Here is a 27,829-nt window from a genome sequence, read left to right on the forward strand (position 1 = left end):
TGTTTTCAGCACTAGACAGCGCTCGCGAGTGGAGCCGATTTAATCATTGGCTTCCCTCACTCTGCTCACTCATCAGCGAGGAAAGCGGCTGTGCATCTTAAAGCTGATTAAATAGTCTGTTTGGTTCTCTAATGAATGGATAAACCACCTGACATTGTGTGAGAAACGTTCTCTATCAGGTCTGTAGGTTATCATATTCGATGGTAATTTGATATAGCACTGATGTTCCTCTTTTCCTCTTTTCGCAGCCACGGTAATGGGGGAGAACATACCCTAATGTAGGATCGTGTCTTCTGGACCTGTCTGACCCTATAGTTTTGGACATTATTCAATTTCAAGTTGCCGAACGTCTTGAATGAGAATGAATAAAGGGGGCCCTCGGTCGACCACATCGCTTCCACCGGAGCCGGTGGAAATCATCCGTAGTAAGTCGCACACCCGTCGGGTGACACTCAATGTTGGTGGTCTTCTCCACGAAGTTCTATGGAGAACGCTGGACAGGTTGCCCCGGACAAGGCTGGGCAAGCTACGAGACTGTAACACCCACGAGTCTCTCATGGAGATATGCGATGACTACAGTTTGGATGATAATGAGTATTTTTTCGACAGACACCCTGGGGCTTTCACGTCCATTCTGAATTTCTCCCGCACGGGAAAGTTGCACATGATGGAGGAGATGTGTGCTCTGTCTTTCAGTCAGGAGCTGGACTACTGGGGTATAGATGAGATCTACCTGGAGTCCTGCTGCCAGGCCAGGTACCACCAGAAGAAGGAACAGATGAATGAGGAGCTCAAACGAGAGGCTGAGTCTATGAAGACCAGGGAAGGCGAGGATTTTGATACCACATGTTGTTTTGAGAAGCAAAAGAAACTTTGGGATCTCCTGGAGAAGCCTAGTTCATCGTTAGCTGCTAAGGTAAGCACTAAGACAGGTAGGCTATCTCTTCAAGTTTATCTGAACGTTTTCCTGCATGGGCTTATAGCCCTGCCATGCATTGCGTGTCATCTCACTTTAAGTGGATCAGCAATGAATAAGCAAATGTAACTTGACCTAGGTCCTCCTAGGTAACATTATTGGTGGCTTACTGCCAGTCTACACAATTCAATTTAGTAATTTGTATTACATTCAACAAGTAATAAAAAGGTGCCACATTTTGTTGACAAATTATTTACTTATTACATTGTTAATCTTTCAACAATGACATGGCCTGTCCTTGAGGGTGAGAGTTGTTCTGAAGAGGAAAGTCATAACTAACAAATATTGACTTTGATTTATTTATTTAATCAACATAAGCCTTCAAGCAATACGAACAGTGTTGCATTGAATACTTTAAGTTTCTATACTTGTAAGTGCTACAGTAGGACTCGTACTATGAGTGTGTTTGTGAGGTAGCATGTCATTGCAGGTTGACTTCATGAGGTTGACATAAATAAAGCCTTTTGTGGCCTCTGATGCATGGGTGGCTCCCATCACCTCGGAGCCACCTCTCAATACCAATTGAACAGAGCATTAGGTCCATCATGACAGACTGATCTGATGTTATGCATATAGCTGATGTTGCCCTCATATTTAAAACTTAGAATACTGATTTTTGTCTGGAGACAAGTGGGCAGTAGCCAACTGGGAAGTGGGAAGCACAGGTACAAGGACCAGTTGGTGATCAGTGTGTGATTGAATGCATGTAGTTCTAATGATCTTGTCTAATGATCTGAAACTCTGTCAGTTTCAGACTCCAACGGTCTCTTTGATTTCAAACCCAGTGTGATTCTTATAAAGGTCTCTTGAACTGAAGAGGCAACCTGTTTCAGGATGTTAGTTCATATTTTTATTGGCAAATTGAAAGAGGAAGGAGTGCGAAATATATCTTACTAGAGATATGCATCTCAGGGGACAGGAGAAAATCGATGCATGATTCAAAACCAATACATAAATGTAACTCTTCAACTGATTATCGTCAGTTTAATCGAGAATACAAACTTATTCTTGTTTTTGGATGTCATAATGAATGTAATGTATGTAGTTGGGAAATTATTCCTGGTAAAATGATCCATAATGAAATTTATCGGCTCATAGCTCACGCTGCAGCCGTAAAGCAAAGCAACACATTCACTGGGCTGGACCAATGGACACAGTCGTGTTATGATAACTACTGTTTTATTATATCAATATTCAGTTTACATTAATAATAATAATACAATAACATGTTCTGAACACAACAACTGTAAATAGTAATAATTTGGAAAGTGGGAATCAATATTGTACAGGTATCATTATATAGCTGGCATGGCAAATGTGAGTGTTGCTTTGTTTTTCTATACCTTTTTCCACTTACTTGTAACCAATGCAGCATTAACTTTTTATGAAGACGTTGTAGAGTTTATGGATCATTCCCTTCCTGATTTGTACTGGCAATGAACTTGGCCTGCTCTGCCTACTGTGTATTAGATGTTATTTTCGTTTCTGAGAAGACCCTCCCAAGGGACTTATACACACATACAATAGGGCTGAAAAAAGAAGCTAAGGGCCATGTCCTCTGTCAGGTATTTGCCCAGCCTGGTCTCATAGACTAGACATAACATGGTAAATGTACATCTGGAAAGTAGGGTGGTTGGTGGGGTTGATGGGTAAGCGTATAACGCAAATGTCCATCAACCCAAAGGTTGCGTGTTTGAATCTCATCACAGACAACTTCAGCATTTTAGCTTCTCAGCAACTTTGCAACTACTTACTACTGTTTATCTACTTTGCAACTACTTAGCATGTTTCCCTAACCTCAACACTTTAATCTAACTCTTAACCCTAACCTTAACTAACCCCTAGCCTAGCTAATGTTAGCCACCTAGCTAACATTAGCCACAGCAAATTGGAATTCGTAACGTATCAGTCGTTTTGCATATTGTACAAATTGCAATTTGTAACATACACTACATGACAGACCATTATTACTCCACCACCAAACTTTACAATTGGCACTATGCATTGGGGCAGGTAGCGTTCTCCTGGCATCCGCCAAATCCAGATTTGTCTGTTGGACTGCCAGATGGTGAAGCGTGATTCATCACTCCAGAGTCCAATGGTGGCGAACTTTACACCACTCTAGTCGATGCTTGGCATTGCGCATGGGATCTTAGGCTTGTGTGCGACTGCTCGGCCATGGAAACCCATTTCATGAAGCTCCCGATGAACAGTTCTTGTGCTGACGTTACTTCCAGAGCCAGTTTGGACCCCTGCCCTAGCAGATCTATTCAACTTGTCTTTACCGACTTGTGAAATACCTTTTGTGTGTGAATGTGCCTGAGTGAACCCTATTTCTTAAAGCTGAAAACTCCTTAGACTCAAATAACTATAGTCCTATATCAGTAATATGTTGAATTGCAATAATCTTTGAGAAATTCATTCATTCCCAAATGTGTCAGTACCTAGATAGATTTAATTTAATTTCACCCTTTCAATCTGGATTTAGACCCAAACATTATACCACTACAGCATTAGTGAAACTTACTAATGATATACATTCTTCATCTGACCAAGGCAAACTAACTGGTACCATCTTTTTTGATTTATCAAAAGGATCATTCTATCTTACTAGCAAAACTTCAAAACATTGGTTTCACTAACATATCACTAAACTGGTTCCATGCATATCTTAGCAATAGAAAACAATGTTTCCATAGAAGGACCCAAATCACATCTTCTTGGACTCAGTAAAGAAGTACCTCAAGGTTCAGTATTGGCCCCCCCTTCTTTTCTCTATAATCAGAAATCAATTGCCTCTAATTTGTCAGAATACACATAATCCCTTATATGCTGATGATAGTGCTCTATATATCAGGTTCAAATATTTGTAGATACAAGCAACTCTCCATGATGATTTTAACACTTTGCAAAAATGGTTTCTAGCAAATAATTTTGTTTTAAAATCAAACAAAGTCCTATATCATGCAGTAGCGATGCATGGGTAAAATCACTGGGGAAGCCAAGCCAGGGGGAAAAAAGCCATATTACAACCAATATGTTGTGATAATTGTGTTGTTTGCTCTATAACCTCTTAGTTCACATGCCTTAACACAGTGATACATAGGTCTAAGGCCGAGACAATAAGAAGACACAGTGGCAGAATACCACACCTTTGTTTCATCACAAAACCGTAGAGCAACATATGTCTGGTGTCAGAGTCCACAAAGCATATTGCATGTAAAAAAAACATTTACCTTACTTACAGCAGGGTCAATCAAATTAATATTACCGACATTTTCGGGCTACTAAGCAACTATTGATTTAGAACACTGGAGAGTTATCGCAAGTCACAAAGAAAACAGGAGCTGCCTCCACTATTCCAGCACCATTTCAACTTCAACATTTCAACATCATCTAATCACCTATGCAACGTCTAATACAGTAACAACTAAAAGATACCAAAAACAATTTAGTCCAATCAAAGTAAGTTAAATATAAATTCGAATCAAATTTGATTTGTCACGTGCCGAATACAACCGTGAAATGCTTACTTATGAGCCCTTAACCAACAATGCAGAGCTTTAAAAAAGTAAGTTAAAAAAAAGTACTAAATAAACTAAAGGAAAAATAGCAACACAATAACATAACACTAACAAGGATAAATACAAGGGGTACTGGTACTGAGTCAATGTGCAGGGGTAGGGGTTAGTCGAGGTAATTGAGGTAAAATGTATATGTACGTAGAGGTAAAGTGACTAATACTAGTAGTAATAATACTAGGTAATACACAGAGAGTAGCAGCAGCATATGTGACGAGTGTGAAGGAATGTGAATGTGTGTGTGTGTGTGTGTGTGTGTGTGTGTGTGTGTGTGTGTGTGTGTGTGTGTGTGTGTGTGTGTGTGTGTGTGTGTGTGCTATCAAATGCATGTGTGTGGGTGTTTTGTGCGTGTGTGTGTGTGTGTGTGTGTGGTTAGAGTCCAGTGAGTGTACATCGAGCTTGTGCAAGAGTCAGTGCAAAACATGATCCTTTTGGTCCCAGACTTCGGTAATGCTTGCGGTGCGGTATCAGAGAGAACAGTCTATGACTTGGGTGCCTGGAGTCTTTGACAATTTTTATGGCCTTCCTCTTACACTGACTAATATAGAGGTCCTGGATGGCATAAAGCTCGGCCCCAGTGATGTACTGTAGAGCATTGCAGTCGGATGCCATGTGGCTGTCCATGTTACTGATTTGTGTAAGTGTGTGTAAGTAGAAAGAACACATTGACTCACCCTATTTGTAGAAAAACACCAGTGCCATCCTCTCATCCTTTCATGTTGTCGAAATGGTCAATGACTCTATCATACAGTACACACTTTTAGTTTTTGATGTCCTAGGCTACTTGGCTCAAATGCTTGCTCGCTAGCCAAACTTCGTTTCATGGGCAACGGTTAGCCAGCTATTTAACATTAGCCTACTACATCTAGCTACATACTGTATGGAACTTTCATCCTCTCAGGCCAGAGGTACAATGTATGAATTTATGGTTGGATCAGAATCTTCCTTATAATCATTGGCCAGTACTTAGAATTAAGTAAAACCACAAGTCCAAATCACTATCTCCATCCATGGCTAATTTAGCAAAGGGACAATTTTGGCCAGCTAGCTAGCCACCGGAGGACAACAACACAATGAGATGCACAGCGAGTTTCTGGCAATTACCTATGCTCTCGATGTGATGTGATTGGAGTGAAGCCAAATCCAAACTGGCTTCCCTTTAAACTTTTTTTGGTGCGCCAGGACCATTCACAGTTGAGCTCACTCAGTTTAGCTCCATGCTGATTGGCTATTATTGCAGATTTGTTTTATCAAGGGAGGCCAAATGCTCGACCAGATAGCATCAGCTGGATGGGCTACACATACAGAGACAGAGGGGCACTATTTCGCTCACTTGAATGCTCTCTCTGGTGAGATACATTCAGCCTCTTCCGAATTGAAGGAAAATTATGAAACACAGAGAGACGAAAGATAAATAGATATTTTTATTATTATTATTTTTCAATTATTTGGCATTCATGAATACACGCCACTGATTTCATGCTCTTCGGTTCACGGCAAAGAATAAACTCCACAGCTGGCAATTTCAAAATTCATGCAAGTGATGGAACAATGCTTGAAAGTGTTGATTGTTTGAAACATCTGGGTTTGAGGAAAGATTGGGAATTATCTTTTGGAAAGCATATTATATTAGAAAAACAATTAACTATAAGCTTGGGTTACTATACAGATCTAAGAATGGTTTTACTGTATCCATTAGAAAGACCTTAGTAACCCAACTGCTGCTTCCTATCCTAGACTATGGTGACATCATCTATTAAAACACAACCAAGACCTTACTTTATGAATGAGATGTCATTTATAACCATCTTTGCAGATGAAGTATTGGATGCCATTGTAAGACACATCATTGTACAATGTATGAATCACTAAATTGATTTATACATTTTAAATGTATGAACTTTAAATTCCCTGTATATATTAAGGAACACCTAACTTTACAAGACTCAAACTACTCCTGTCAACGACAGCAGCAATTATAAATTCCAAGGCTGCATCAGGATGTTGGAGTAAGGTCTTTCAGACACCAAGGCCCAACTGACTGGAATAATTTACCTGTCGAGATCAGGGAATTAAAATCACAAAAAAAGCCCTTTTTCGAACATTAAGAACAAATTGTTTGTGTTTTTAACAAACGGAAACATCACCATGTGAATATGTATGTACAGTACCTTCAGAAAGTATTCACACCCCTTGACTTTAAAAAAAGTGTTATATAGTCTGAATATAAAATGGTTTAAATTGAGATGTGTCACTGGCCTACACACAATACCCCATAATGTCAGAGTGTAATTTTGTCTGTAAAATTTAACCCCTTTATTATGGCAAGCCTAAATACGTTCAGGAGCAAAAATGTGCTTAACAAGTCACATAACAAGTTGCATGGACTCTGTGTGCAGTAATAGTGTTTAACCATTTTTGAATGACTACCTCATCTCTGTACCCCACACATACAATTATATGTAAAGTGCCACAGTTGAGCAGTGAATTTCAAACACAGATTAAACTACAAAGACCAGGGAGGTTTTCCAATAACTCACAAATTATGTCACCTATTGGGAGATGGGTAAAAAAAAAAACATTAAATATCCCTTTGAGCATGGTGAAGTTATTAATTACACTTTGGATGGTGTATCAATAAACCCAGTCACTACAAAGATACAGGCTTCCTTCCTAACTCAGTTACCAGAGAGTAAGGACACCGCTCAGGGATTTCACCATGAGGCCAATGGTGACTTTAAAACAGTTACAGCTTAATGGCTGTGATAGGAGAAAACATTGTGGATGGATCAAAAACATTGTAGTTACCCTACAATACTAAACTAAATGACAGAGTGAAAAGATGGATGCCTGTACATAGTACAAATATTCCAAAACATTCATCCTGTTTGCAATAAGGCAATAAAGTAAAACTGTAAAAAAAAGTTGGCAAAGAAATTAACTTTATTTGCAGAATACAAAGGCTTATGTTCGGGGTAAATCCAACACAACACATCACTGAACACCACTCTTCATATTTTCAAGCATGGTGGTGGCTGCATCATTTTATGGGTATGCTTGTCATCTGCAAGGACTAGGGATGTTTTTTAGGATAAAAAGAAACGGAATGAGGTAAGCACAGACAAAATCCTAAAGGAAAACCTGTTTCAGTCTGCTTTCCAACACACACCGGGAGACAAATGACCCTTATATCAGGACAATAACCTAAAACACAAGGCCAAATATGAACTGGAGTTGCTTACCAAGACAACTTTGAATGTACCTGAGTGATCTAATTACAGTTTTGTCTTAAATTGTCTTGAAAAACTATGTCAAGACTTGAAAATATCTGTCTACCAATGATCAACAGCCAACTTGACAGAGCTTGAATAATTTTAAAAATAATAATGTGCAAATATTGTAAACTCCAGGTGTGCAAAGCTCTACCCAGAAACTATGGCAGTTTGGACCCAGAATGGGACTTGAGCTATGAAAAAGGATGCTGTGTTTTTGCCCAGCCAGTACTGACTCTGTAGGACTAATTACATAACAGCCTCCTCTCCCTTCAGCTGCAGACAGCCTGCCTCACGTCACATTCATTTAGCAGATGCTCATATCCAGAGTGTCTAGGGTTAAGGGCCTTGCTCAAGGGCACAACAACACGTTTTTCACCTGGTCGGTTCATGGATTTGAACCAGCAACATTTTGGTTACTGGCCCAAAGCTCTTAGCCGCTAGGTTACCTGCCACCCACAGGAAGACCTTGCTGGTGCTGCACTAAAGCATGTCTCAGCATGTTTCTGCTTCTGCAGTTCACGCTCTAGTGCATAAGAACCTTGGCTATGCAATAAGACAGGCTTACGGTGTATCAGATGGTTGTAACCTGTACATCTTACCTTACATTAGAACCCCTGACCTGCTCACATCTGATCATAAACCTCACTTTGAGACGATATTGCTTCATGGTGAGCAGCCAACTAGTGAGTGAGGAGTTAACTGAGCATCCGTCTGGGCTGAGGTTGACAGCTCTATGTGCCCTGTCAGGGTGAAGCCATCAACAGTGTTCTACAGCTCCCGCCAGGTCCCATATATTTTCATCCAGTATGGGCTGACAAACTAATTGTTTTAAGCCGGGGAAGGAAATCAATGACAATTGCATTAAGATAAAAGGTAAGTCGGGTTGGGTGAGGACAGTACACACCCTGGACAGGCAGGCAGGGGAGAGAGAAGCTGAGAGGCAGAGTAGCGTGTGTGGACCACTGGACCGCTGGCCGAGGAGATTTCTTTCTCCACAGGAGGGGGTGTGGCTTCACATGCTAACTTCCAGGCCAACCCGTCTCTCTCTCACACTGAGCCCAGCATGACTTGAGGATGGATGGTCACACTAGAAGAGCAGTACAGTAGCATGGTGGGGTTTATGTTATTTAAGTGATTGTCGCAGTAGCTTTATGACTACTAGGACCTAAGATTAGCCTAGGGATGGATGGTTTTGAATGTGTGTGTGTGTGTTTACTGTGTGCTGAGAGGATGTGTGAGAGACTGTCCTATGAAGTGTGTTGAAGGGGATGTTTTTGAGAGGTCGATGGTGTCTGGTAGTCTTGCTGTGCTTTCTGAATGCCTATAAATCCATGGCACACAACCTTTCTGTTGCCTGGCTGATTCAATCACCATATATCTCTTACCAGCCTGACGCAGGGGGGGCGCTTGGCACACCGACAGACAGACAGAGATCACTGAGGGCCATGCTCTATTCCCCAAGCTCTCTCTATCTCACCCCTTTCTCCTCTTCACTCTCCATCACCCGTTTCTTTCCTCTCCCTTTAAACGCTTACTCTTGTCTCTCTTGCCGTCCCTGTTTCTCATTCTCTCTTCTCTGCTCTGATTATTCAGATCAGAATAAGTTCATCAGCATTTCAGCATTCTTTAGCAGAGATAACGATATAACATATCAACTATCAACTAACAGAGATGAAAGGATACAATAAATACAATACAGTAATTAATACAAACCCTTACACAGATATGAGGTAAACATACAAACATGCCTAATCATGTAAAATCACCATAACACTGGATCTATTAAGAGAGTCTTCTTCATCAGTCGGTTTGTTTCGCTCCGATGTCGATGTCTTGTTTAATTATTCATGTAATTTCTTATGTCTCACTTTCAGTGCTCTCCCTGTACAGAATGGGGGTACATATTTATAATTCACCTTCTGATGCAGCACCATTCCCCACACTTAAAGCCAAGCCTCCTGCACCTGCGTATGCTTCATAGATGAGGTCTGAGACATGACTTTCATATTGACCCACCATAGCATTTGAGCTTTATTTGTGATGGTTGCCTCTGAGATCATTCCCTTGCAATGTACATGTAAGAACAAGTGTGCATTGATTATTGATGCAGCCTAACCTCGCAAATGTTTTCTCCAGGTAGCAAAGATGGTGTTGGAAGAATTTGAATGAATCTCTTTTCTGACGGCTGAAAGCCAAAGCAAATTAATTTACATATTTTGTCTGCTATTAGAACTGTCCCATATTCCTATAGGAATGTGCAGCCTTGGTGGAAATGCTTTGTGGTTCTCGTAGGTTACTCACATTGTGTCAATGTGCCCCTAAAGCATAGCTTAATCTTTGAGATTCTTAACCTTTCGATTCTGCCTGTTACTGACATATCTTTAACCTGTGTCTTTTTATTGTTTACATTTGAAATCCATGACCACAAGGGCACAGCCTTCAGAGATGCTCCTCTTCACCACGACTTGTACACAAACCAACATTTACATTCTAGATTTTTGACATGTCTTTGATAGCATTTGATCAATGTGTAGCAGCACATGGATGGAGGAGATAGGCCCAAGAAACTAAAAAGCCCTAGCAAAGGAGCCTCTACTTGATGGGGAAATCTCTCCCATCAGTAAGCTGCTGAGAAGGGGATTAAATTGTTTGTGTTGTTGCCAATGTCTGTTCCGCACACCATTTTCAAATCAATTCAAATGTTATTGGTCATACACACATATTTAGCAGATGTTATTGCGGGTGTAGCGGAATGCTTGTGTCCCTAGCTCCAACAGTGCAGTAATATCTTACAATTCACAACAATACACACAAATCTAAAAGTAAAATAATGAGATTAAGAAATATATAAATATTAGGACAAGCCATGTCAGAGTGGCATTGACTAAAATACAGTAGAAAATAATACAGTATGTACATATGAAATGACTAAAGCAGTGTGTAACATTATTAAAGTGACTAGTGTTCCATTACTAAAGTAACCAGTGATTCTCCAGGTGATTCTTCTCTAGCCTCTAAGGTGCAGGGTTGAGTAACCGGGTGGTAGCCGGCTAGTGATGGCTATTTAACAGTCTGATGGCCTTGAGATAGAAGCGTTTTTTCAGTCTCTCGGTCCCAGCTTTGATGCACCTGTACTGACCTCGCCTTCTGGATGATAGCGGAGTGAACAGGCCGTGGCTCGGGTGTTGATGGCCTTTGATATTTTTGGCCTTCCTGTGACATTGGGTGCTATAGGTGTCCTGGAGGGCAGGCATTGTGCCCCCGGTGATGTGTTTGGCAGACCGCACCACATTCTGGAGAGCACTGCGGTTGCGGGCAGTGCAGTTTCCTGGTTGATTTTTTCAAGTCTTAAAAGACTGCATTTCACTGCAATCACAGAAAACTACTGAGATTGCAAGAAGAGTTTAATTCTAAAACGCTACAGTATATATCCATTTTCTGAAATGTAGGTAAATTAGCTTTTATTATTTAAAGAACTTATGAAAGAAAGGAAAAGGTAAAGGGGGTAGGTACATAGTCAGTTGCTATGCAGATTCACTGGTGTGTTTTTTCACTATTTAATCATGGCATAGGGTTGTTCAATGACAGGCATGTATTTGTTTAAAATCTATCACTTGATGGTTTCGTTTCAGACAAATAATCATATTTTTTTGCCTCCCTCTCAGAGAAATAAGTAGTCCTGCTAGGATTTATACAGTCAAATGAAACAAATAACTTCATTTTTAATAAAGAACTGTACAAATGATCCATTTGTTGACATCAATTTTAAATAATTTAAAATGTTATTGTTTAATACAGTAATATGAGAATTGTAAGTGAACATTTACTATACATTTGACATTTTAGTAATTTAGCAGATTCTCTTTTCCAGAGCGACTTACAGTTAGTGCATTCATGTTTAGATACTGTAGCTAGGTGAAACAACTACATAGTCAAATATGTGACTTGTTTCAGGAAACTAGGCATATGTCGCGCGTCACTACTTCACAGGCGAGCCATTTAAACGGAACCTTTGTTAAATGTTTTATCAAAATGCATTTTGGGGGAGAAATGCCTTCTGGAACATGTGAACTTTCATGTGCCTTATTAACAAACTTGTATGCCATCTGTAAATAAGAATTCATTTGTTAAATTATGAGCTCAGTTGGTTTAGCCATGGAAAAAGACAGGAATTTTCCAGCTAGCCATGATTGGCTTAGATCATGGATGTGCTGGACATGCTGAGAGATGAGTTTGGATTGGTCTGCCATGTAGCATGTTTCTGTTTATAACATGAGCTGGTCAGTATGTGTAGGTAATCTTTAGTAGAACTGGAAAAGTGTTGCTCTCCACTTTCTGGAGGACCAAGTTTTGAAATCAGTGGAATGCACAGAATTAGAGTTTGATAGCAAAGGAGATGGAGAAAATTCTGTTGGAGAGCCATTTGCATTGCTAGTTATAGCCTAATGTTAGCTAGCTAGCTAACATTGAACCTGGTTGGTTAGCTACCTGTAGATTCATGCAGTAGTAACGTTATGAGTTGGGATTATGGTTAATTGTTTAGCTAGCTACATGTCTAAACAGAAGACTCCACTATGCAAGCACCATTTCAATAGAATGTTAATGATGTCACTACGACAACTGTCGATAGACATACAGTACCAAATAGGGCTATCTTCTGTATACCACCCCTACCTTGTCACAACACAACTGATTGGCTCAAACGCATTAAGAAGGAAAACAATTCAACAAATTAACATTTAACAAGACACACCTGTTAATTTAAATGCATTCCAGGTGACTACCTCATGAAGCTGCTTCTTCCAATTATTGATAAACAAGCACCTGTTAAAAACTTCTTATGGCTGCAATCCCGTTAACGGGAGCGATATGACAACAGCCAGTCAAAGTGTAGGGCGCCAATTTCAAAACATAAAAAATCTCATAATTTAAATTCCTCAAACATACATGTATCTCATACCATTTTAAAGCTATTCTCGTTGTTAGTCCCACCACAGTGTCTGATTTCAAATAGGATTTACGGGAAAGCACCACAAACGATTATGTTAGGTCACCAACAACTCACAGAAATACACAGCCAATTTTTCCAGCCAAAGAGAGAGAAAAAAAGCACAAATAGAGATTAAATTAATCACTAACCTTTGATAATCTTCATCAGATGACACTCATAGGACTTCATGTTACACAATACATGAATGTTTTGTTTGATAAAGTTCATATTTATATCAAAAAATCTGAGTTTACCTTAGCGCGTTACATTCACTAGTTCCAAAAACATCCAGTGATTTTGCATAGCCACATCGATTCAACAGAATTACTCATCATAAATGTAGATGATAATACAAGTTATACACATGGAATTATAGATATACCTCTCCTTAATGCAACCGCTGTGTCAGATTTCAAAAAAACTTTACGGAAAAAGAAAACCATGCAATAATCTGAGACGGCGCTCAGAAAAATAGTTGCATAGCCGCCATGTTGGAGTCAACTATAACCATGCTACATGCTACATGCTATTCCCTTACCTTTGATGATCTTTATCAGAAAGTCTCCCAGGAATCTCAGGTCCACAATAAATGCTTGATTTGTTCGATAATGTCCATTATTTATGTCCAATTAGCTACTTTTGTTAGAGCGTTTGGTACACATATCCAAACGCTGGAGCTGGATGACAGTTTCTTCGGACAAAAAAATCTAAAAGTTATATTACAGGTCGAAGAAACATTTCAAACTAACTACAGAATCAATCATTAGGATGTTTTTAACATATAGCTTCAATAAAGTTCCAACCGGAGAATTCCTTTGTGTCTAGAGGAGGAACGGAACGCAGGAAGATATCATGTGCTTTGCGCATGACCTGGAACTGGCTCTGGCTCTCTGCCAGTAGTCTGGTGCATTCTGTTCTTATTCAGCCCCACATCACAGCAGAAGCCTCATTCAAATTTCTATAGATGGTTGACATCTAGTGGAAGCCCTAGAAAGTGAATCTTCATTCATATCTAACAGAGATTTCAAAAGGGAATGGTTTGAAAATATACCAGCTTCAGATTTCTCACTTCCTGTTTGGATTCCTTCTCAGGTTTTTGCCTGCCATATGAGTTCTGTTATACTTACAGACATCATTCAAACAGTTTCAGAAACTTCAGAGTGTTTTCTATCCAATACTAATAATACTATGCATATATTAGCAAATGAGACTGAGGAGCAGGCCGTTTACTCTGGGCACCTTTCATCCAAGCTACTCAATAGTGCCCTTGCAGCCATAAGAAGTTAAGAAACTGACTGTTAGAACTGTTAAGGCTCCATGGATTGATGAGGAATTGAAAAACTGTATGGTTGAAAGAGATGGGGCAAAGGGAGTGGCTAATAAGTATGGCTGCACATATGACTGTCTTACTTACTGCAAATTGAGAAATTTCAACAAAAAGAATAATAAACTTTATTATGAAGCCAAGATCAATGATATATTAAATTATGGGCAGAAAGACAAATTCAACTCCATCATCGAATCAGATGGCTTATTCATCACAAAACCATTTGATGTTGGCAATTATTTTAAGGATTATGTCATTGGCAAAGTGGACAAACTTAGGCAGGAAATGTCAACGACGAACAGTGAGCAATTGTATTCATGCATTAAAAAAACAAATAATGAAAGAAAAGCATTGCAAGTTTGAATTTTGTAGTTAGTGTGGAAGAGGTGTAAAAATTATTGGTATTGATCAATAATGACAAACCTCCTGGCATTGACAACTTAGATGGAAAGCTACTGAGGATGGTAGCTGACTCTATAGCCACTCCTATCTGTCATATCTTAAATCTGAGTCTAGAGGAAAGTCTTTGTCCTCAGGCCTGGAGGGAAGCCAAAGTAATTCCGCTACACAAGAGTGGTAAAGTGGCCTTTACTGGTTCTAACAGCAGACCTATAAGCTTGCTGCCAGCTCTTAGCAAACTGATGGAAAAAATTATGTTTGACCAAATACAATGCTATTTCTCTGGTAACAAATTAACAACAGACTTTCAGCATGCTTATAGAGAAGGGCACTCAACATGTACTGCACTGACACAAATGACCGATGATTGGTTGAAATAAATCGATAACAAGAAGATTTTGGGAGGTGTACTGTTAGATTTCAGTTGAACCTTTGATATTATTAACCATAACCTGTTGTTGAAAAAACGTATGTGCCATGGCTTTTCAACCTCTGCCATAATGTGGATTCAGAGCCATCTATCTAATAAAACCCAAAGGGTTTTCTTTAATGGAATCTTCTCTAATGTCGAACATGTAAAGTGTGGTGTACCTCAGGGCAGCTCTCTAGGCCCTCTAGTCTTTTCTATTTTTACCAATGACCTGCCACTGGTATTAAATAAAGCATGTGTGTCTGTGTATGCTGATGATTCAACCATATACACATCAGCAACCAGAGCTAATTAAGTAACTGAAACCCTTAACCTTTCTGGCGCAGGCGTTAAGCTAGCGACCCACCTCCACAACATCCGGTGTAATTGCAGAGCGCGAAATTCAAATGACAGAAATATAAATATTTAACATTCATGAAAATATAAGCGTCATACATCAACATAAAGCTTAACCTCTCTAGGCGAACATCCAGTGAGATTGCAGCGCGCCAAATTCAAATACAGAAATACTCATTATAAAAATTCAGAAAACAAAACATATTTCACATAGGTTTAAAGATGAACTTCTTGTGAATCCAACCACGGTGTCAGATTTAAAAAATGCTTTACGGCAAAAGCATACCTTACGATTATTTGAGAACATAGCCCAGCAGACAAATCATTACAAACAGTAACCAGCCAAGTAGAAGAGTTACACAAGTCAGAAATAGAGATAAAATTAATCCCTTACCGTTGATGATCTTCATATGGTTGCACTCAGAAGACATTAATTTACTCAATAAATTATCCTTTTGTTCGATAAAGTCTCTTTATATCCAAAAACCTCTGTTTTGTTCACACGTTTTCTTCTGTAATCCACAGGCTCAAACGCAGTCAAAACAGGCAGACAAAAAATCCAAATTGTATCCGTAAAGTTCATAGAAACATGTCAAACGATAATATTTCAACCGAACAATAACGTTGTCAATATAAAAGATAAACAAGAAAGACACTCTCTCAGTCACGTGCATGATGGTGTGGCTGTTGAACAAGTTGAGGAGACTAAATTACTTGGCGTTACCTTAGATTGTAAACTGTCATTAGCTGCTGCTTTTGCAACAGCTAATGGGGATCCTAATAAAATACCAATACCCAATACCAAACTTTGGAGAATCTCAAATATGAAATATATTTGGATTTTTTAAAAACTTTTTTGGTTACTACATGATTCCATATGTGTTATTTCATAGTTTTGATGTCTTCACTATTATTCTACAATGTAGAAAATAGTAAAAATAAAGAAAAACCCTTGAATGAGTATGTGTGTCCAAGCTTTTGACTAATACTGTAGCTGGTAAATTTGCTTTGTCTATCTACTCCGATTTCAGGCTACTCTCGTCTGAATTTGCCTGAGTACAGAATAACTGACAAAACACCCGTTGAATATGGCCGGTGTTAGTAAATGGATTTGCAGGTGTGCCAAGCTTGTTAGACTCAAGGCTATAATCGCTGCCAAAGGTGCTTCAACAGAGTACATAGTAAAGGGTCTGAATACTTATGTAAATGTTATATTTCAGTTTTGTATTTTTTATAAATTAGCAAACATTTCTAAAAACCTGTTTTTTCTTTGTCATTATGGGGTAGTGTGTGTAGATTGAGACATTTTTTTAAATGTTTAATACATTTTAGAATAAGGCTATAACAATTTTTGGGGGAAAAACTCAAGGGCTCTGAATACTTTCCAAATGCACTGTATATTGTTTTGCAAAACATCTAAAATCTATTAATAAAAAATCTGAGAACAGTAATAGTTTTACACACATGAAGGTAACCACAGAAATCATTTCTGATGAAAAAACACAAAATGTGAAAAAATTGTGGATGTAGCATTTTGGAAATAGTGTCACATTCTGCTGTACATATGTCATGCAGACATTCAGATGCATACAATATGAGACATTCCCTTATTTAAAAAAAACGTGTGTGGCTATTTGGCAGAGTGGGGTCCTGGAGAAATGTGTTGTTAATGCATTGAAATTGAGGTCATACCTTTGGGCTACGGTTTCCTCTCCATCGAGATTATGAGTGGTGAAGAAAGCAGTTCCCTGGGACACGACTCAATGTCTGTAATCTATTAATTACTTCCTGTATTGATGGAGGTGCTCTATTACCAGTATGGACAGCAGCTACTGCATGGCTCACTGTGATCCTTAGGGCAGGCTTTGTGTTTAGATGAGCGTATGACTAACCACACAAAGATGTTTTATCTGTTTGTCCACCCTTTTGTGATGTATTGATTGGCTGTTGATTGATGTTATTTGAGATGGGGGTTTTTATCTCACAGACACTGTTGCCTGAGGACAATGTGATTCTTGGTGGAAACAGACAAACATTTATATAGAGAACCATACAAACAACACACAGAGGAAAGAGATAACATGTATCTTATCACTATGGAAATGGGAACACAACTGCTCACTAGTATAGTTTATCATTATTTAATTACGTATAGTTTATTTCCGTCCTAAATGCACTTTCTGATAATGACCCAAAAGTTTTTCCTGATGTGGACTGAGATCAGAAGAGGAAAGGACTAATTGACAGTTAGGCTAGAATGTACCTTGTATCCGCAGGATATAGGCTAGACACAGGCTGATGTTCTGATGGTAATACCTTTTGAATGGGAAGGCTTTCCTTACAAATGGTGAGGTCCACCTTCTAATTAGGACATCAGGATTGGCCTTCAACAGCTGACTGACTGTAGATACCTGCCATCACAGCTGGATTTAGTAGGCTAATCTTTGAGTTTGAACTGTGTTACTGTACTGTATGATATGGAATTATGCACATCGTACAAACCATGATAAAGCAGAAGAGAAGGTGCGATTCTGGTGCAGCACATGCGGCCTTACAAGTATAGGCTAGCGAATTTGATTTAAATTTGTAAATATAATATAGCCTATTTATATAATTAGTAGGCTGAAGCATATATACCTTTCATAATATTTCCCCTAATGTTATTGGCCGACTTCCTATTTCTCTCTATTGTTGCTTCATTCCTTCCTCGCTTTCAACAGTTAAGGACAATGAAACTTATTTAATTTATCTTCCTCATTCTGATGACATCCTTGAATAATATGCTGTAGGACTAGAATTAGATGCAGAAGGCCATCACTTCTCTTCATGAAGATTGAAGGGTTATGGGGCTGAGTTAATAACTGCTATACCCTACAGCCATCACGCGTTTGCTCTTCTTTCAAACCACCCATTCCATTGATTGTTGTATTTAACATTCAGCAAAAAAGAGCTTGCATCCCTCTTCGAATAGTCTATTGATATAAAAAAAATATGTCCAGCAAGCTATTCTAGTCTAGTTTTTCCTGCATGGGACTCCAAAAGCTAAGGAGGGTTTTCTAAGGAAAGGCCAGCGGTGCACAGGTGCATGCGTTTTGCGCAAAAGACAGAGGCTATAAGTTAGAAGCTTATTAGGCATAACCCATCATTAATTAGCTAAATATATAAGGCTAGTACTGTAATTAATTGATTACCTTACTGGGTAATATACATGGCCTTGTCCTGGGTCTGGCTGAAATGATCCTTCTGCTGGGGTGTAGTTGGAAAATGAGCTGCCAGGCTGAAATGACCCTTCTGCTGGGGTGTAGTTGGAAAATGAGCTGCCAGGCTGAAATGACCCTTCTGCTGGGGTGTATTAAAATTAACAAGTATTTCAAATCAAATCAAAGTTGATTTGTCACATGCGCTGAACAGGTTACAGTGAAATGCTTACTGACAGGACCTAACCAACAGTGCAATTTAAGTAAAAAAATAGGTATTAGGTGAACAATAGATAAGTAAAAAATAACAGTAGGGAGGCTATATACAGTAAGTCGGGCTAATTGCGGTAGTATGTACAGTGCCTTGCGAAAGTATTCGGCCCCCTTGAACTTTGCGACCTTTTGCCACATTTCAGGCTTCAAACATAAAGATATAAAACTGTATTTTTTTGTGAAGAATCAACAACAAGTGGGACACAATCATGAAGTGGAACGACATTTATTGGATATTTCAAACTTTTTTAACAAATCAAAAACTGAAAAATTGGGCGTGCAAAATTATTCAGCCCCCTTAAGTTAATACTTTGTAGCGCCACCTTTTGCTGCGATTACAGCTGTAAGTAGCTTGGGGTATGTTTCTATCAGTTTTGCACATCGAGAGACTGACATTTTTTCCCATTCCTCCTTGCAAAACAGCTCGAGCTCAGTGAGGTTGGATGGAGAGCATTTGTGAACAGCAGTTTTCAGTTCTTTCCACAGATTCTCTATTGGATTCAGGTCTGGACTTTGACTTGGCCATTCTAACACCTGGATATGTTTATTTTTGAACCATTCCATTGTAGATTTTGCTTTATGTTTTGGATCATTGTCTTGTTGGAAGACAAATCTCCGTCCCAGTCTCAGGTCTTTTGCAGACTCCATCAGGTTTCTTCCAGAATGGTCCTGTATTTGGCTCCATCCATCTTCCCATCAATTTTAACCATCTTCCCTGTCCCTGCTGAAGAAAAGCAGGCCCAAGCCAGGATGCTGCCACCACCATGTTTGACAGTGGGGATGGTGTGTTCAGCTGTGTTGCTTTTACGCCAAACATAACGTTTTGCATTGTTGCCAAAAAGTTCAATTTTGGTTTAATCTGATCAGAGCACCTTCTTCCACATGTTTGGTGTGTCTCCCAGGTGGCTTGTGGCAAACTTTAAACGACACTTTTTATGGATATCTTTAAGAAATGGCTTTCTTCTTGCCACTCTTCCATAAAGGCCAGATTTGTGCAATATACGACTGATTGTTGTCCTATGGACAGAGTCTCCCACCTCAGCTGTAGATCTCTGCAGTTCATCCAGAGTGATCATGGGCCTCTTGGCTGCATCTCTGATCAGTCTTCTCCTTGTATGAGCTGAAAGTTTAGAGGGACGGCCAGGTCTTGGTAGATTTGCAGTGGTCTGGTACTCCTTCCATTTCAATATTATCGCTTGCACAGTGCTCCTTGGGATGTTTAAAGCTTGGGAAATCTTTTTGTATCCAAATCCGGCTTTAAACTTCTCACAACAGTATCTCGGACCTGCCTGGTGTGTTCCTTGTTCTTCATGATGCTCTCTGCGCTTTTAACGGACCTCTGAGACTATCACAGTGCAGGTGCATTTATACAGAGACTTGATTACACACAGGTGGATTGTATTTATCATCATTAGTTATTTAGGTCAACATTGGATCATTCAGAGATCCTCACTGAATTTCTGGAGAGAGTTTGCTGCACTGAAAGTAAAGGGGCTGAATAATTTTGCACGCCCAATTTTTCAGTTTTTGTTTGTTAAAAAAGTTTGAAATATCCAAGAAATGTTGTTCCACTTCATGATTGTGTCCCACTTGTTGTTGATTCTTCACAAAAAAATACAGTTTTATATCTTTATGTTTGAAGCCTGAAATATGGCAAAAGGTCGCAAAGTTCAAGGGGGCCGAATACTTTCGCAAGGCACTGTAGGTATGGTTAAAGTGACTACACATATATGATAAACTGAGTAGCAGTAGAGTAAAAGAGGGGTTGGCGGGTGGTGGGTGGTGGGTGGTGGGACACAATGCAGATAGTCCGGGTAGCCAATGTGCGGGGGCACCGGTTAGTCGGGCTAATTGATAGTATGGTAGTATGTACATGAATGTATAGTTATGTACATGAATGTACATGAATGTATAGTTAAAGTGACTACGCATATATGATAAACAGCGAGTAGCTTTGGTGTGGTAGCAAATCAAATCAAATTTATTTATTTAGCCCTGCTTACATCAGCTGATATCTCAAAGTGCTGTACAGAAACCCAGCCTAAAACCCCAAACAGCAAGCAATGCAGGTGTAGAAGCACGGTGGCTAGGAAAAACTCCCTAGAAAGGCCAAAACCTAGGAAGAAACCTAGAGAGGAACCAGGCTCTGAGGGGTGGCCAGTCCTCTTCTGGCTGTGCCGGGTGGAGATTATAACAGAACATGGTCAAGATGTTCAAATGTTCATAAATGACCAGCATGGTCAAATAATAATAATCACAGTAGTTGTCGAGGGTGCAGCAAGTCAGCACCTCAGGAGTAAATGTCAGTTGGCTTTTCATAGCCGATCATCATCATTAACAGCAGGTCTGGGACAGGTAGCACGTCCGGTGAACAGGTCAGGGTTCCATAGCCGCAGGCAGAACAGTTGAAACTGGAGCAGCAGCACGGCCAGGTGGACTGGGGACAGCAAGGAGTCATCATGCCAGGTAGTCCTGAGGCATGGTCCTAGGGATCAGGTCCTCCGAGAGAAAGAAAGAAAGAGAGAATTAGAGAGAGCATACTTAAATTCACACAGGACACCGGATAAGACAGGAGAAGTACTCCAGATATAACAAACTGCCCCTTGCCCACAGACACATAAACTACTGCAGCATAAATTCTGGAGGCTGAGACAGGAGGGGTCAGGAGACACTGTGGTCCCATCCGATGATACCCCCGGACAGGGCCAAACAGGAAGGATATAACCCCACCCACTTTGCCAAAGCACAGCCCCCACACCACTAGAGGGATATCTTCAATCACCAACTTACCATCCTGAGAGAAGGCAGAGTATCGCCCACAAAGATCTCCGCCACGGCATAACCCAAGGGGGGGGGGGGGGGGGGGGGGGGGGCAACCCAGGGGGGGCAACCCAGACCGGAAGATCACATGAGTGAATCAACCCACTCAAGTGACGCACACCTCCTAGGGACGACATGAAAGAGCACCAGTAAGCCAGTGACTCAGCCCCTGTAATAGGGTTAGAGGCAGAGAATCCCAGTGGAAAGAGGGGAACGGGCCAGGCAGAGACAGCAAGGGTGGTTCGTTGCCCCAGAGCCTTTCCGTTCACCTTCCCACTCCTGGGCCAGACTACACTCAATCAAATGACCCACTGAAGAGATGAGTCTTCAGTAAAGACTTAAAGGTTGAGACCGAGTTTGTATCTCTCACATGGGTAGGCAGACCATTCCATAAAGATGGAGATCTATAGGAGAAAGCCCTGCCTCCAGCTGTTTGCTTAGAAATTCTAGGGACAATTAGGAGGTCTGCGTCTTGTGACCGTAGCGTACATGTAGGTATGTACGGCAGGACCAAATCAGAGAGATAGGTGGGAGCAAGCCCCTGTAATGCTTTGTAGGTTAGCAGTAAAACCTTAAACTCAGCCCTTGCCTTGACAGGAAGCCAGTGTAGGGAGGCTAGCACTGGAGTAATATGATCACTTTTTTTTGTTCTAGTCAGGATTCTAGCAGCCGTGTTTAGCACTAACTGAAGTCTATTTAGTGCTTTATCCGGGTAGCCGGAAAGTAAAGCATTGCAGTAGTCTAACCTAGAAGTAACAAAAGCATGGATACATTTTTCATTTTTGGACAGAAAGTTTCTGATTTTTGCAATGTTACGTAAATGGAAAAAAAGCTGTTATTGAAACAGTCTTGATATGTTCTTCAAAAGAGAGATCAGGGTCCAGATTAACTCCGAGGTCCTTCACAGTTTTATTTGAGACAACTGTACAACCGTTAAAATTAATTGTCAGAGTCAACAGAATATCTCTTTGTTTCTTGAGACCTAGAACAAGCATCTCTGTTTAGTCCGAGTTTAAAAGTCGAAGGTTTGCAGCCATCCACTTCCATTTGTCTGAAACACTGGCTTCTAGCAATGGCAATTTTGGGGCTTCATTTCATTGAAATGTACAGCTGTGTGTCATCCGCATAGTAGTGAAAGTTAACATTATGTTTTCGAAGGACATCCCCAAGAGGTAAAATATATAGTGAAAACAATAGTGGTCCTAAAACGGAACCTTGAGGAACACTGAAATTTACAGTTGATTTGTCAGAGGACAAACCATTCACAGAGACAAACTGATATCTTTCCGACAGATAAGATCTAAACCAGGTCAGAACTTGTCCGTGTAGACCAATTTGGGTTTCCAATCTCTCCAAAATAATGTGGTGATCGATGGTATCAAAAGCAACACTAAGGTCTAGGAGCATGAGGACAGATGCAGAGCCTCGGTCTGATGCCATTAAAAGGTCATTTACCACCTTCACAAGTGTAGTCTCAGTGCTATGATGGGGTCTAAAACCAGACTGAAGCATTTCGTATATACATTGTTTGTCTTCAGGAAGGCAGTGAGTTGCTGCACAACAACCTTTTCTAAAAATGTTGAGAGGAATGGAAGATTCGATATAGGCCGATAGTTTTTTATATTTTCTGGGTCAATGTTTGGCTTTTTCAAGAGAGGCTTTATTACTGCCACTTTTAGTGAGTTTGGTACACATCCGGTGGATAGAGAGCTGTTTATTATGTTCAACATAGGAGGGCCAAGCACAGGAAACAGCTCTTTCAGTAGTTTAGTTGGAATAGGGTCCAGTATGCAGCTTGAAGGTTAAGAGGCCATGATTATTTTTAACATAGTACTAAAACACTTAAGTGTCTCTCTTGATCCTAGGTCCTGGCAGAGTTGTGCAGACTCAGGATAACTGAGCTTTGAAGGAATACGCAGATTTAAAGAGGAGTCCGTAATTTGCTTTATAATAATCAAGTACTTTTCCTCAAAGAAGTTCATGAATTTATTACTGCTGAAGTGAAAGCCATCCTCACTTGAGGAATGCTGATTTTTAGTTAGCTTTGCGACAGTATCAAAAATACATTTTGGATTGTTCTTATTTTCCTCAATTAAGTTGGAAAAGTAGGATGATCGAGCAGCAGTGAGGGCTCTTCGATACTGCACAGTGCTGTCTTTCCAAGCTAGTCGGAAGACTTCCAGTTTGGTGTGGCACCATTTCCGTTCCAATTTTCTGGAAGCTTGCTTCAGAGCTCGGGTATTTTCTGTATACCAGGGAGCTAGTTTCTTATGAGAATTTTTTTTAGTTTTTAGGGGTGAAACTGCATCTAGGGTATTGCGCAAGGTTACATTGATATCCTCAGTTAGGTGGTTAACTGATTTTTGTCCTTTGACGTCCTTGGGTAGGCAGAGGGAGTCTGGAAGGGCATCAAGGAATCTTTGTGTTGTCTGTGAATTTATAGCATGACTTTTGATGCTCCTTGGTTTGGGTCTGAGTAGATTATTTGTTGCAATTGCAAACGTAATAAAATGGTGGTCCGATAGTCCAGGATTACGAGGAAAAACATTAAGATCCACAACATTTATTCCATGGGACAAAACTAGGTCCAGAGTATGACTGTGACAGTGAGTAGGTCCAGAGACATGTTGGACAAAACCCACTGAGTCGATGACGGCTCCGAAAGCCTTTTGGATTGGGTCTGTGGACTTTTCCATGTGAATATTAAAGTCACCAAAAATTAGAATATTATCTGCTATGACTACAAGTTCCGATAGGAATTCAGGGAACTCAATGAGGAATGCTGTATATGGCCCAGGAGGCCTGTAAACAGTAGCTATAAAAAGTGATTGAGTAGGCTGCATAGATTTCATGACTAGAAGCTCAAAAGACGAAAACGTCATTATTTTTTCTGTAAATTTTAATTTGCTATCGTAAATGTTAGCAACACCTCCGCCTTTGCGGGATGCATGGGGGATATGGTCACTAGTGTAACCAGGAGGTGAGGCCTCATTTAACACAGTAAATTCATCAGGCTTAAGCCATGTTTCAGTCAGGTCAATCACATCAAGATTATGATCAGTGATTCGTTCATTGACTATAATTGCCTTTGAAGTAAGGGATCTAACATTAAGTAGCCCTATTTTGAGATGTGAGGTATCACGATCTCTTTCAATAATGACAGGAATGGAGGAGGTCTTTATCCTAGTGAGATTGCTAAGGCGAACACCGCCATGTTTAGTTTTGCCCAACCCAGGTCGAGGCACAGACACGGTCTCAATGGGGATAGCTGAGCTGACTACACTGACTGTGCTAGTGGCAGACTCCACTAAGCTGGCAGGCTGGCTAACAGCCTGCTGCCTGGCCTGCACCCTATTTCATTGTGGAGCTAGAGGAGTTAGAGCCCAGTCTATGTTGGTAGATAAGATGAGAGCACCCCTCCAGCCAGGATGGAGTCCCCCTCTCCTCAGCAGGCCAGGTTTGGTCCTGTTTGTGGGTCCCAGAAAGAGGGCCAATTATCTACAATTCTATCTTTTGGGAGGGGCAGAAAACAGTTTTCAACCAGCGATTGAGTTGTGAGACTCTGCTGTAGAGCTCATCACTCCCCCTAACTGGGAGGGGGCCAGACACAATTACTCGATGCCGACACATCTTTCTAGCTGATTTACACGCTGAAGCTATGTTGCACTTGGTGACATCTGACTGTTTCATCCTAACATCATTGGTGCCGACGTGGGTAACAATATCTCTATACTCTCTACACTCGCCAGTTTTAGCTTTAGCCAGCACCATCTTCAGATTAGCCTTAACGTCGGTAGCCCTGCCTCCTGGTAAACAGTGTATGATCGCTGGATGATTCTTTTTAAGTCTAATACTGCGGGTAATGGAGTCGCCAATGACTAGGGTTTTCAATTTGTCAGAGCTAATGGTGGGAAGCTTCGGCATCTCAGACCCCGTAACGGGGTAGAGACAAGAGAAGGCTCAGCCTAGACTCCGATTCGCTGCTTAATGGGGAAAACCAGTTGAAAGTTTCTGTCGGCTGAATGAGCGACACCGGTTGAGCATTCCTACAACATTGCGTCTGAAGCTGGGCTTGCAGCACAGCTATCATCGCCGTAAAGCGATCGTTCTCCTGTATATTATGAGTACAGCGACTGCAATTAGAAGGCATCATGTTAATGTTACTACTTAGCTTCGGCTGTTGGAGGTCCTGACGAACCACGTCCAGATAAAGCGTCCGGAGTGAAAAAGTTGAATGAAAAAAAGTTGAGTGAGGGAAAAAAATCAAAAATATAAACGGTAATTAAAAAGTAAAAAACGGAAAGTTGTCAGGTAGCAAATTAAGGTTGGCAACAAAATGCACAAAACGCACAGCAACACGTAAACAAGTCTGCAAGTTGTGACCGGAAATGGCATCGATGTCCACACCTGGAACTCACAACCTCTTGGTTCACAACATTCCAATACACTCCACAGAGCTGGGCTTTACAGAAGAGTGGCCAGAAAAAAGCCATTGCTTAAAGAAAAAAATAAGCAAACACGTTTGGTATTCACCAAAAGGCATGTGGGAGACTCGCCAAACATATGGAAGAAGGTACTCTGGTCAGATGAAACTAAACTTGAGCTTTTTGGCCATCAAGGAAAACGCTATGTCTGGCGCAAACCCAACACCTCTCATCACCCTGAGAACGCCATCCCCACAGTGAAGCATGGTGGTGGCAGCATCATGCTGTGGGATGTTTTTCATTGGCAGGTACTGGGAAACTGGTCAGAATTGAAGGAATGATGGATGACGCTAAATACAGGGAAATTCTTGAGGGAAACCTGTTTCAGTCTTCCAGAGACTTGAGACTGGGACAGAGGTTCACCTTCCAGCAGGACAATGACCCTAAGCATACTGCTAAAGCATCATGCGGAACATGTGGAACCCATCCAACTTGAAGGAGCTGAAGCAGTTTTGCATTGAAGAATGGGCAAAATTCCCAGTAGCTAGATGTGCCAAGCTTATAGCGACATACCCCAAGAGACTTGTAACTGTAATTGCTGCAAAAGTTGGCTCTACAAAGTATTAACTTTGGGGGGGGGGGGGGTGAAAATTATGCACGCTCAAGTTTTCAGTTTTTTTGTCTTATTTCTTTTTGTTCACAATAAAAAATATTTTGCATCTTTAAAGTGGTAGGCATGTTGTGTAAATCAAATGATACACCCCCCAAAAATGAATTTTAATTCCAGGTTGTAAGGCAACAAAATAGGAAAAATGCAAAGGGGGGTGAATACTTTCGCAGCCACTATATCGGGCTATATATCAATCTAGAACAGGATTATCTATTTTGGATGCAATTTGAAGGGAGTTGATGGAGAGAGAGAAAGACTGCGAGAGAGTGGTCACGCGTGCACTGATTTAAAGCAACGATATTCGAGTGATAGGCTGTTGAAAAAATCTGCAGCTGCAATAAAAGTAAAACATCTGTACAATTAAAAAACAAGGTGACCTGCGAAAGCCAGATGGACATGTATACATTACTGTAACATAGGCTATTCTGCATCAAATGTAGGCCTACCTGTCACAATAAAAACAGTTACCATGATGAGATGACAGGTCTACATGCATTGTGAAGTGTGCTCCATACTGAGATGGGCTGTCTGTCCACACCCTGAGAGTTGATTCATCATGCAGCGGCCGTAGAGAAGCCAAATTTAGACTTCAAATATAATTTAACAGTTCCATTTCGCGCCATGCTGTTCATATAATGTATTACAATTTGAGTGGTTTTGTGCGGTAAATCCCAGAAACTGGTTTCTCGCCATTCTGCCCTAATACACACACACACACTGACCAACCACCTTATAATACAGAGAGTGTATTCTAAGACTGCCTAAATACCTTACAGTATGTAGGGGCTCCTATCTGCTATTCACATACTGTGGGTAGAAGCATTATGTACTGCAGGTAAGTTCCAATGGTGACATAAGAAGGTGAGAGGTAAAACATGAGAAGATGTGAACATGGCTGCTGTATTGCATGCTGCTGCAGCCCCTCGTTCATTATTTGCAGAGGTCCAGTCAACCTGGCAGTAATGTAGGCCTAATCATCAACCAAAGACAGACATGGAGGTTGAGTAAAACAGAAGAATAGGAGAAAAATAGGAGATGGAACCTGAAGCAGGTGACTGTAACGAGCACAGAGGGTGACTGTAACTAGCACAAAGGTAGACTGTAACTAGCACAGAGGGTGACTGTAACTAG

At 40.5% G+C, this 27,829-nt stretch overlaps 1 protein-coding gene across 1 annotated transcript in view; it reads left to right on the forward strand.

The window, feature by feature from the left end:
• The first annotated feature begins 58 nt into the window (after window positions 1-58).
• Window positions 59-27,829, forward strand: part of LOC110528168 (potassium voltage-gated channel subfamily B member 1-like) — a 104,322-nt gene continuing 76,551 nt past the window's right edge. Inside the window, exon 1 of the mRNA XM_021609995.3 lies at window positions 59-916. Coding sequence (XP_021465670.1) covers window positions 356-916 — 561 coding nt within the window. The 5' untranslated portion in view covers window positions 59-355. The remainder of the gene's footprint in view (window positions 917-27,829) is intronic.

The sequence above is a fragment of the Oncorhynchus mykiss genome, chromosome 7, assembly GCF_057628025.1.
Source record: "Oncorhynchus mykiss isolate SJ-2025 chromosome 7, ASM5762802v1, whole genome shotgun sequence".
Lineage (NCBI taxonomy): Eukaryota > Metazoa > Chordata > Actinopteri > Salmoniformes > Salmonidae > Oncorhynchus > Oncorhynchus mykiss.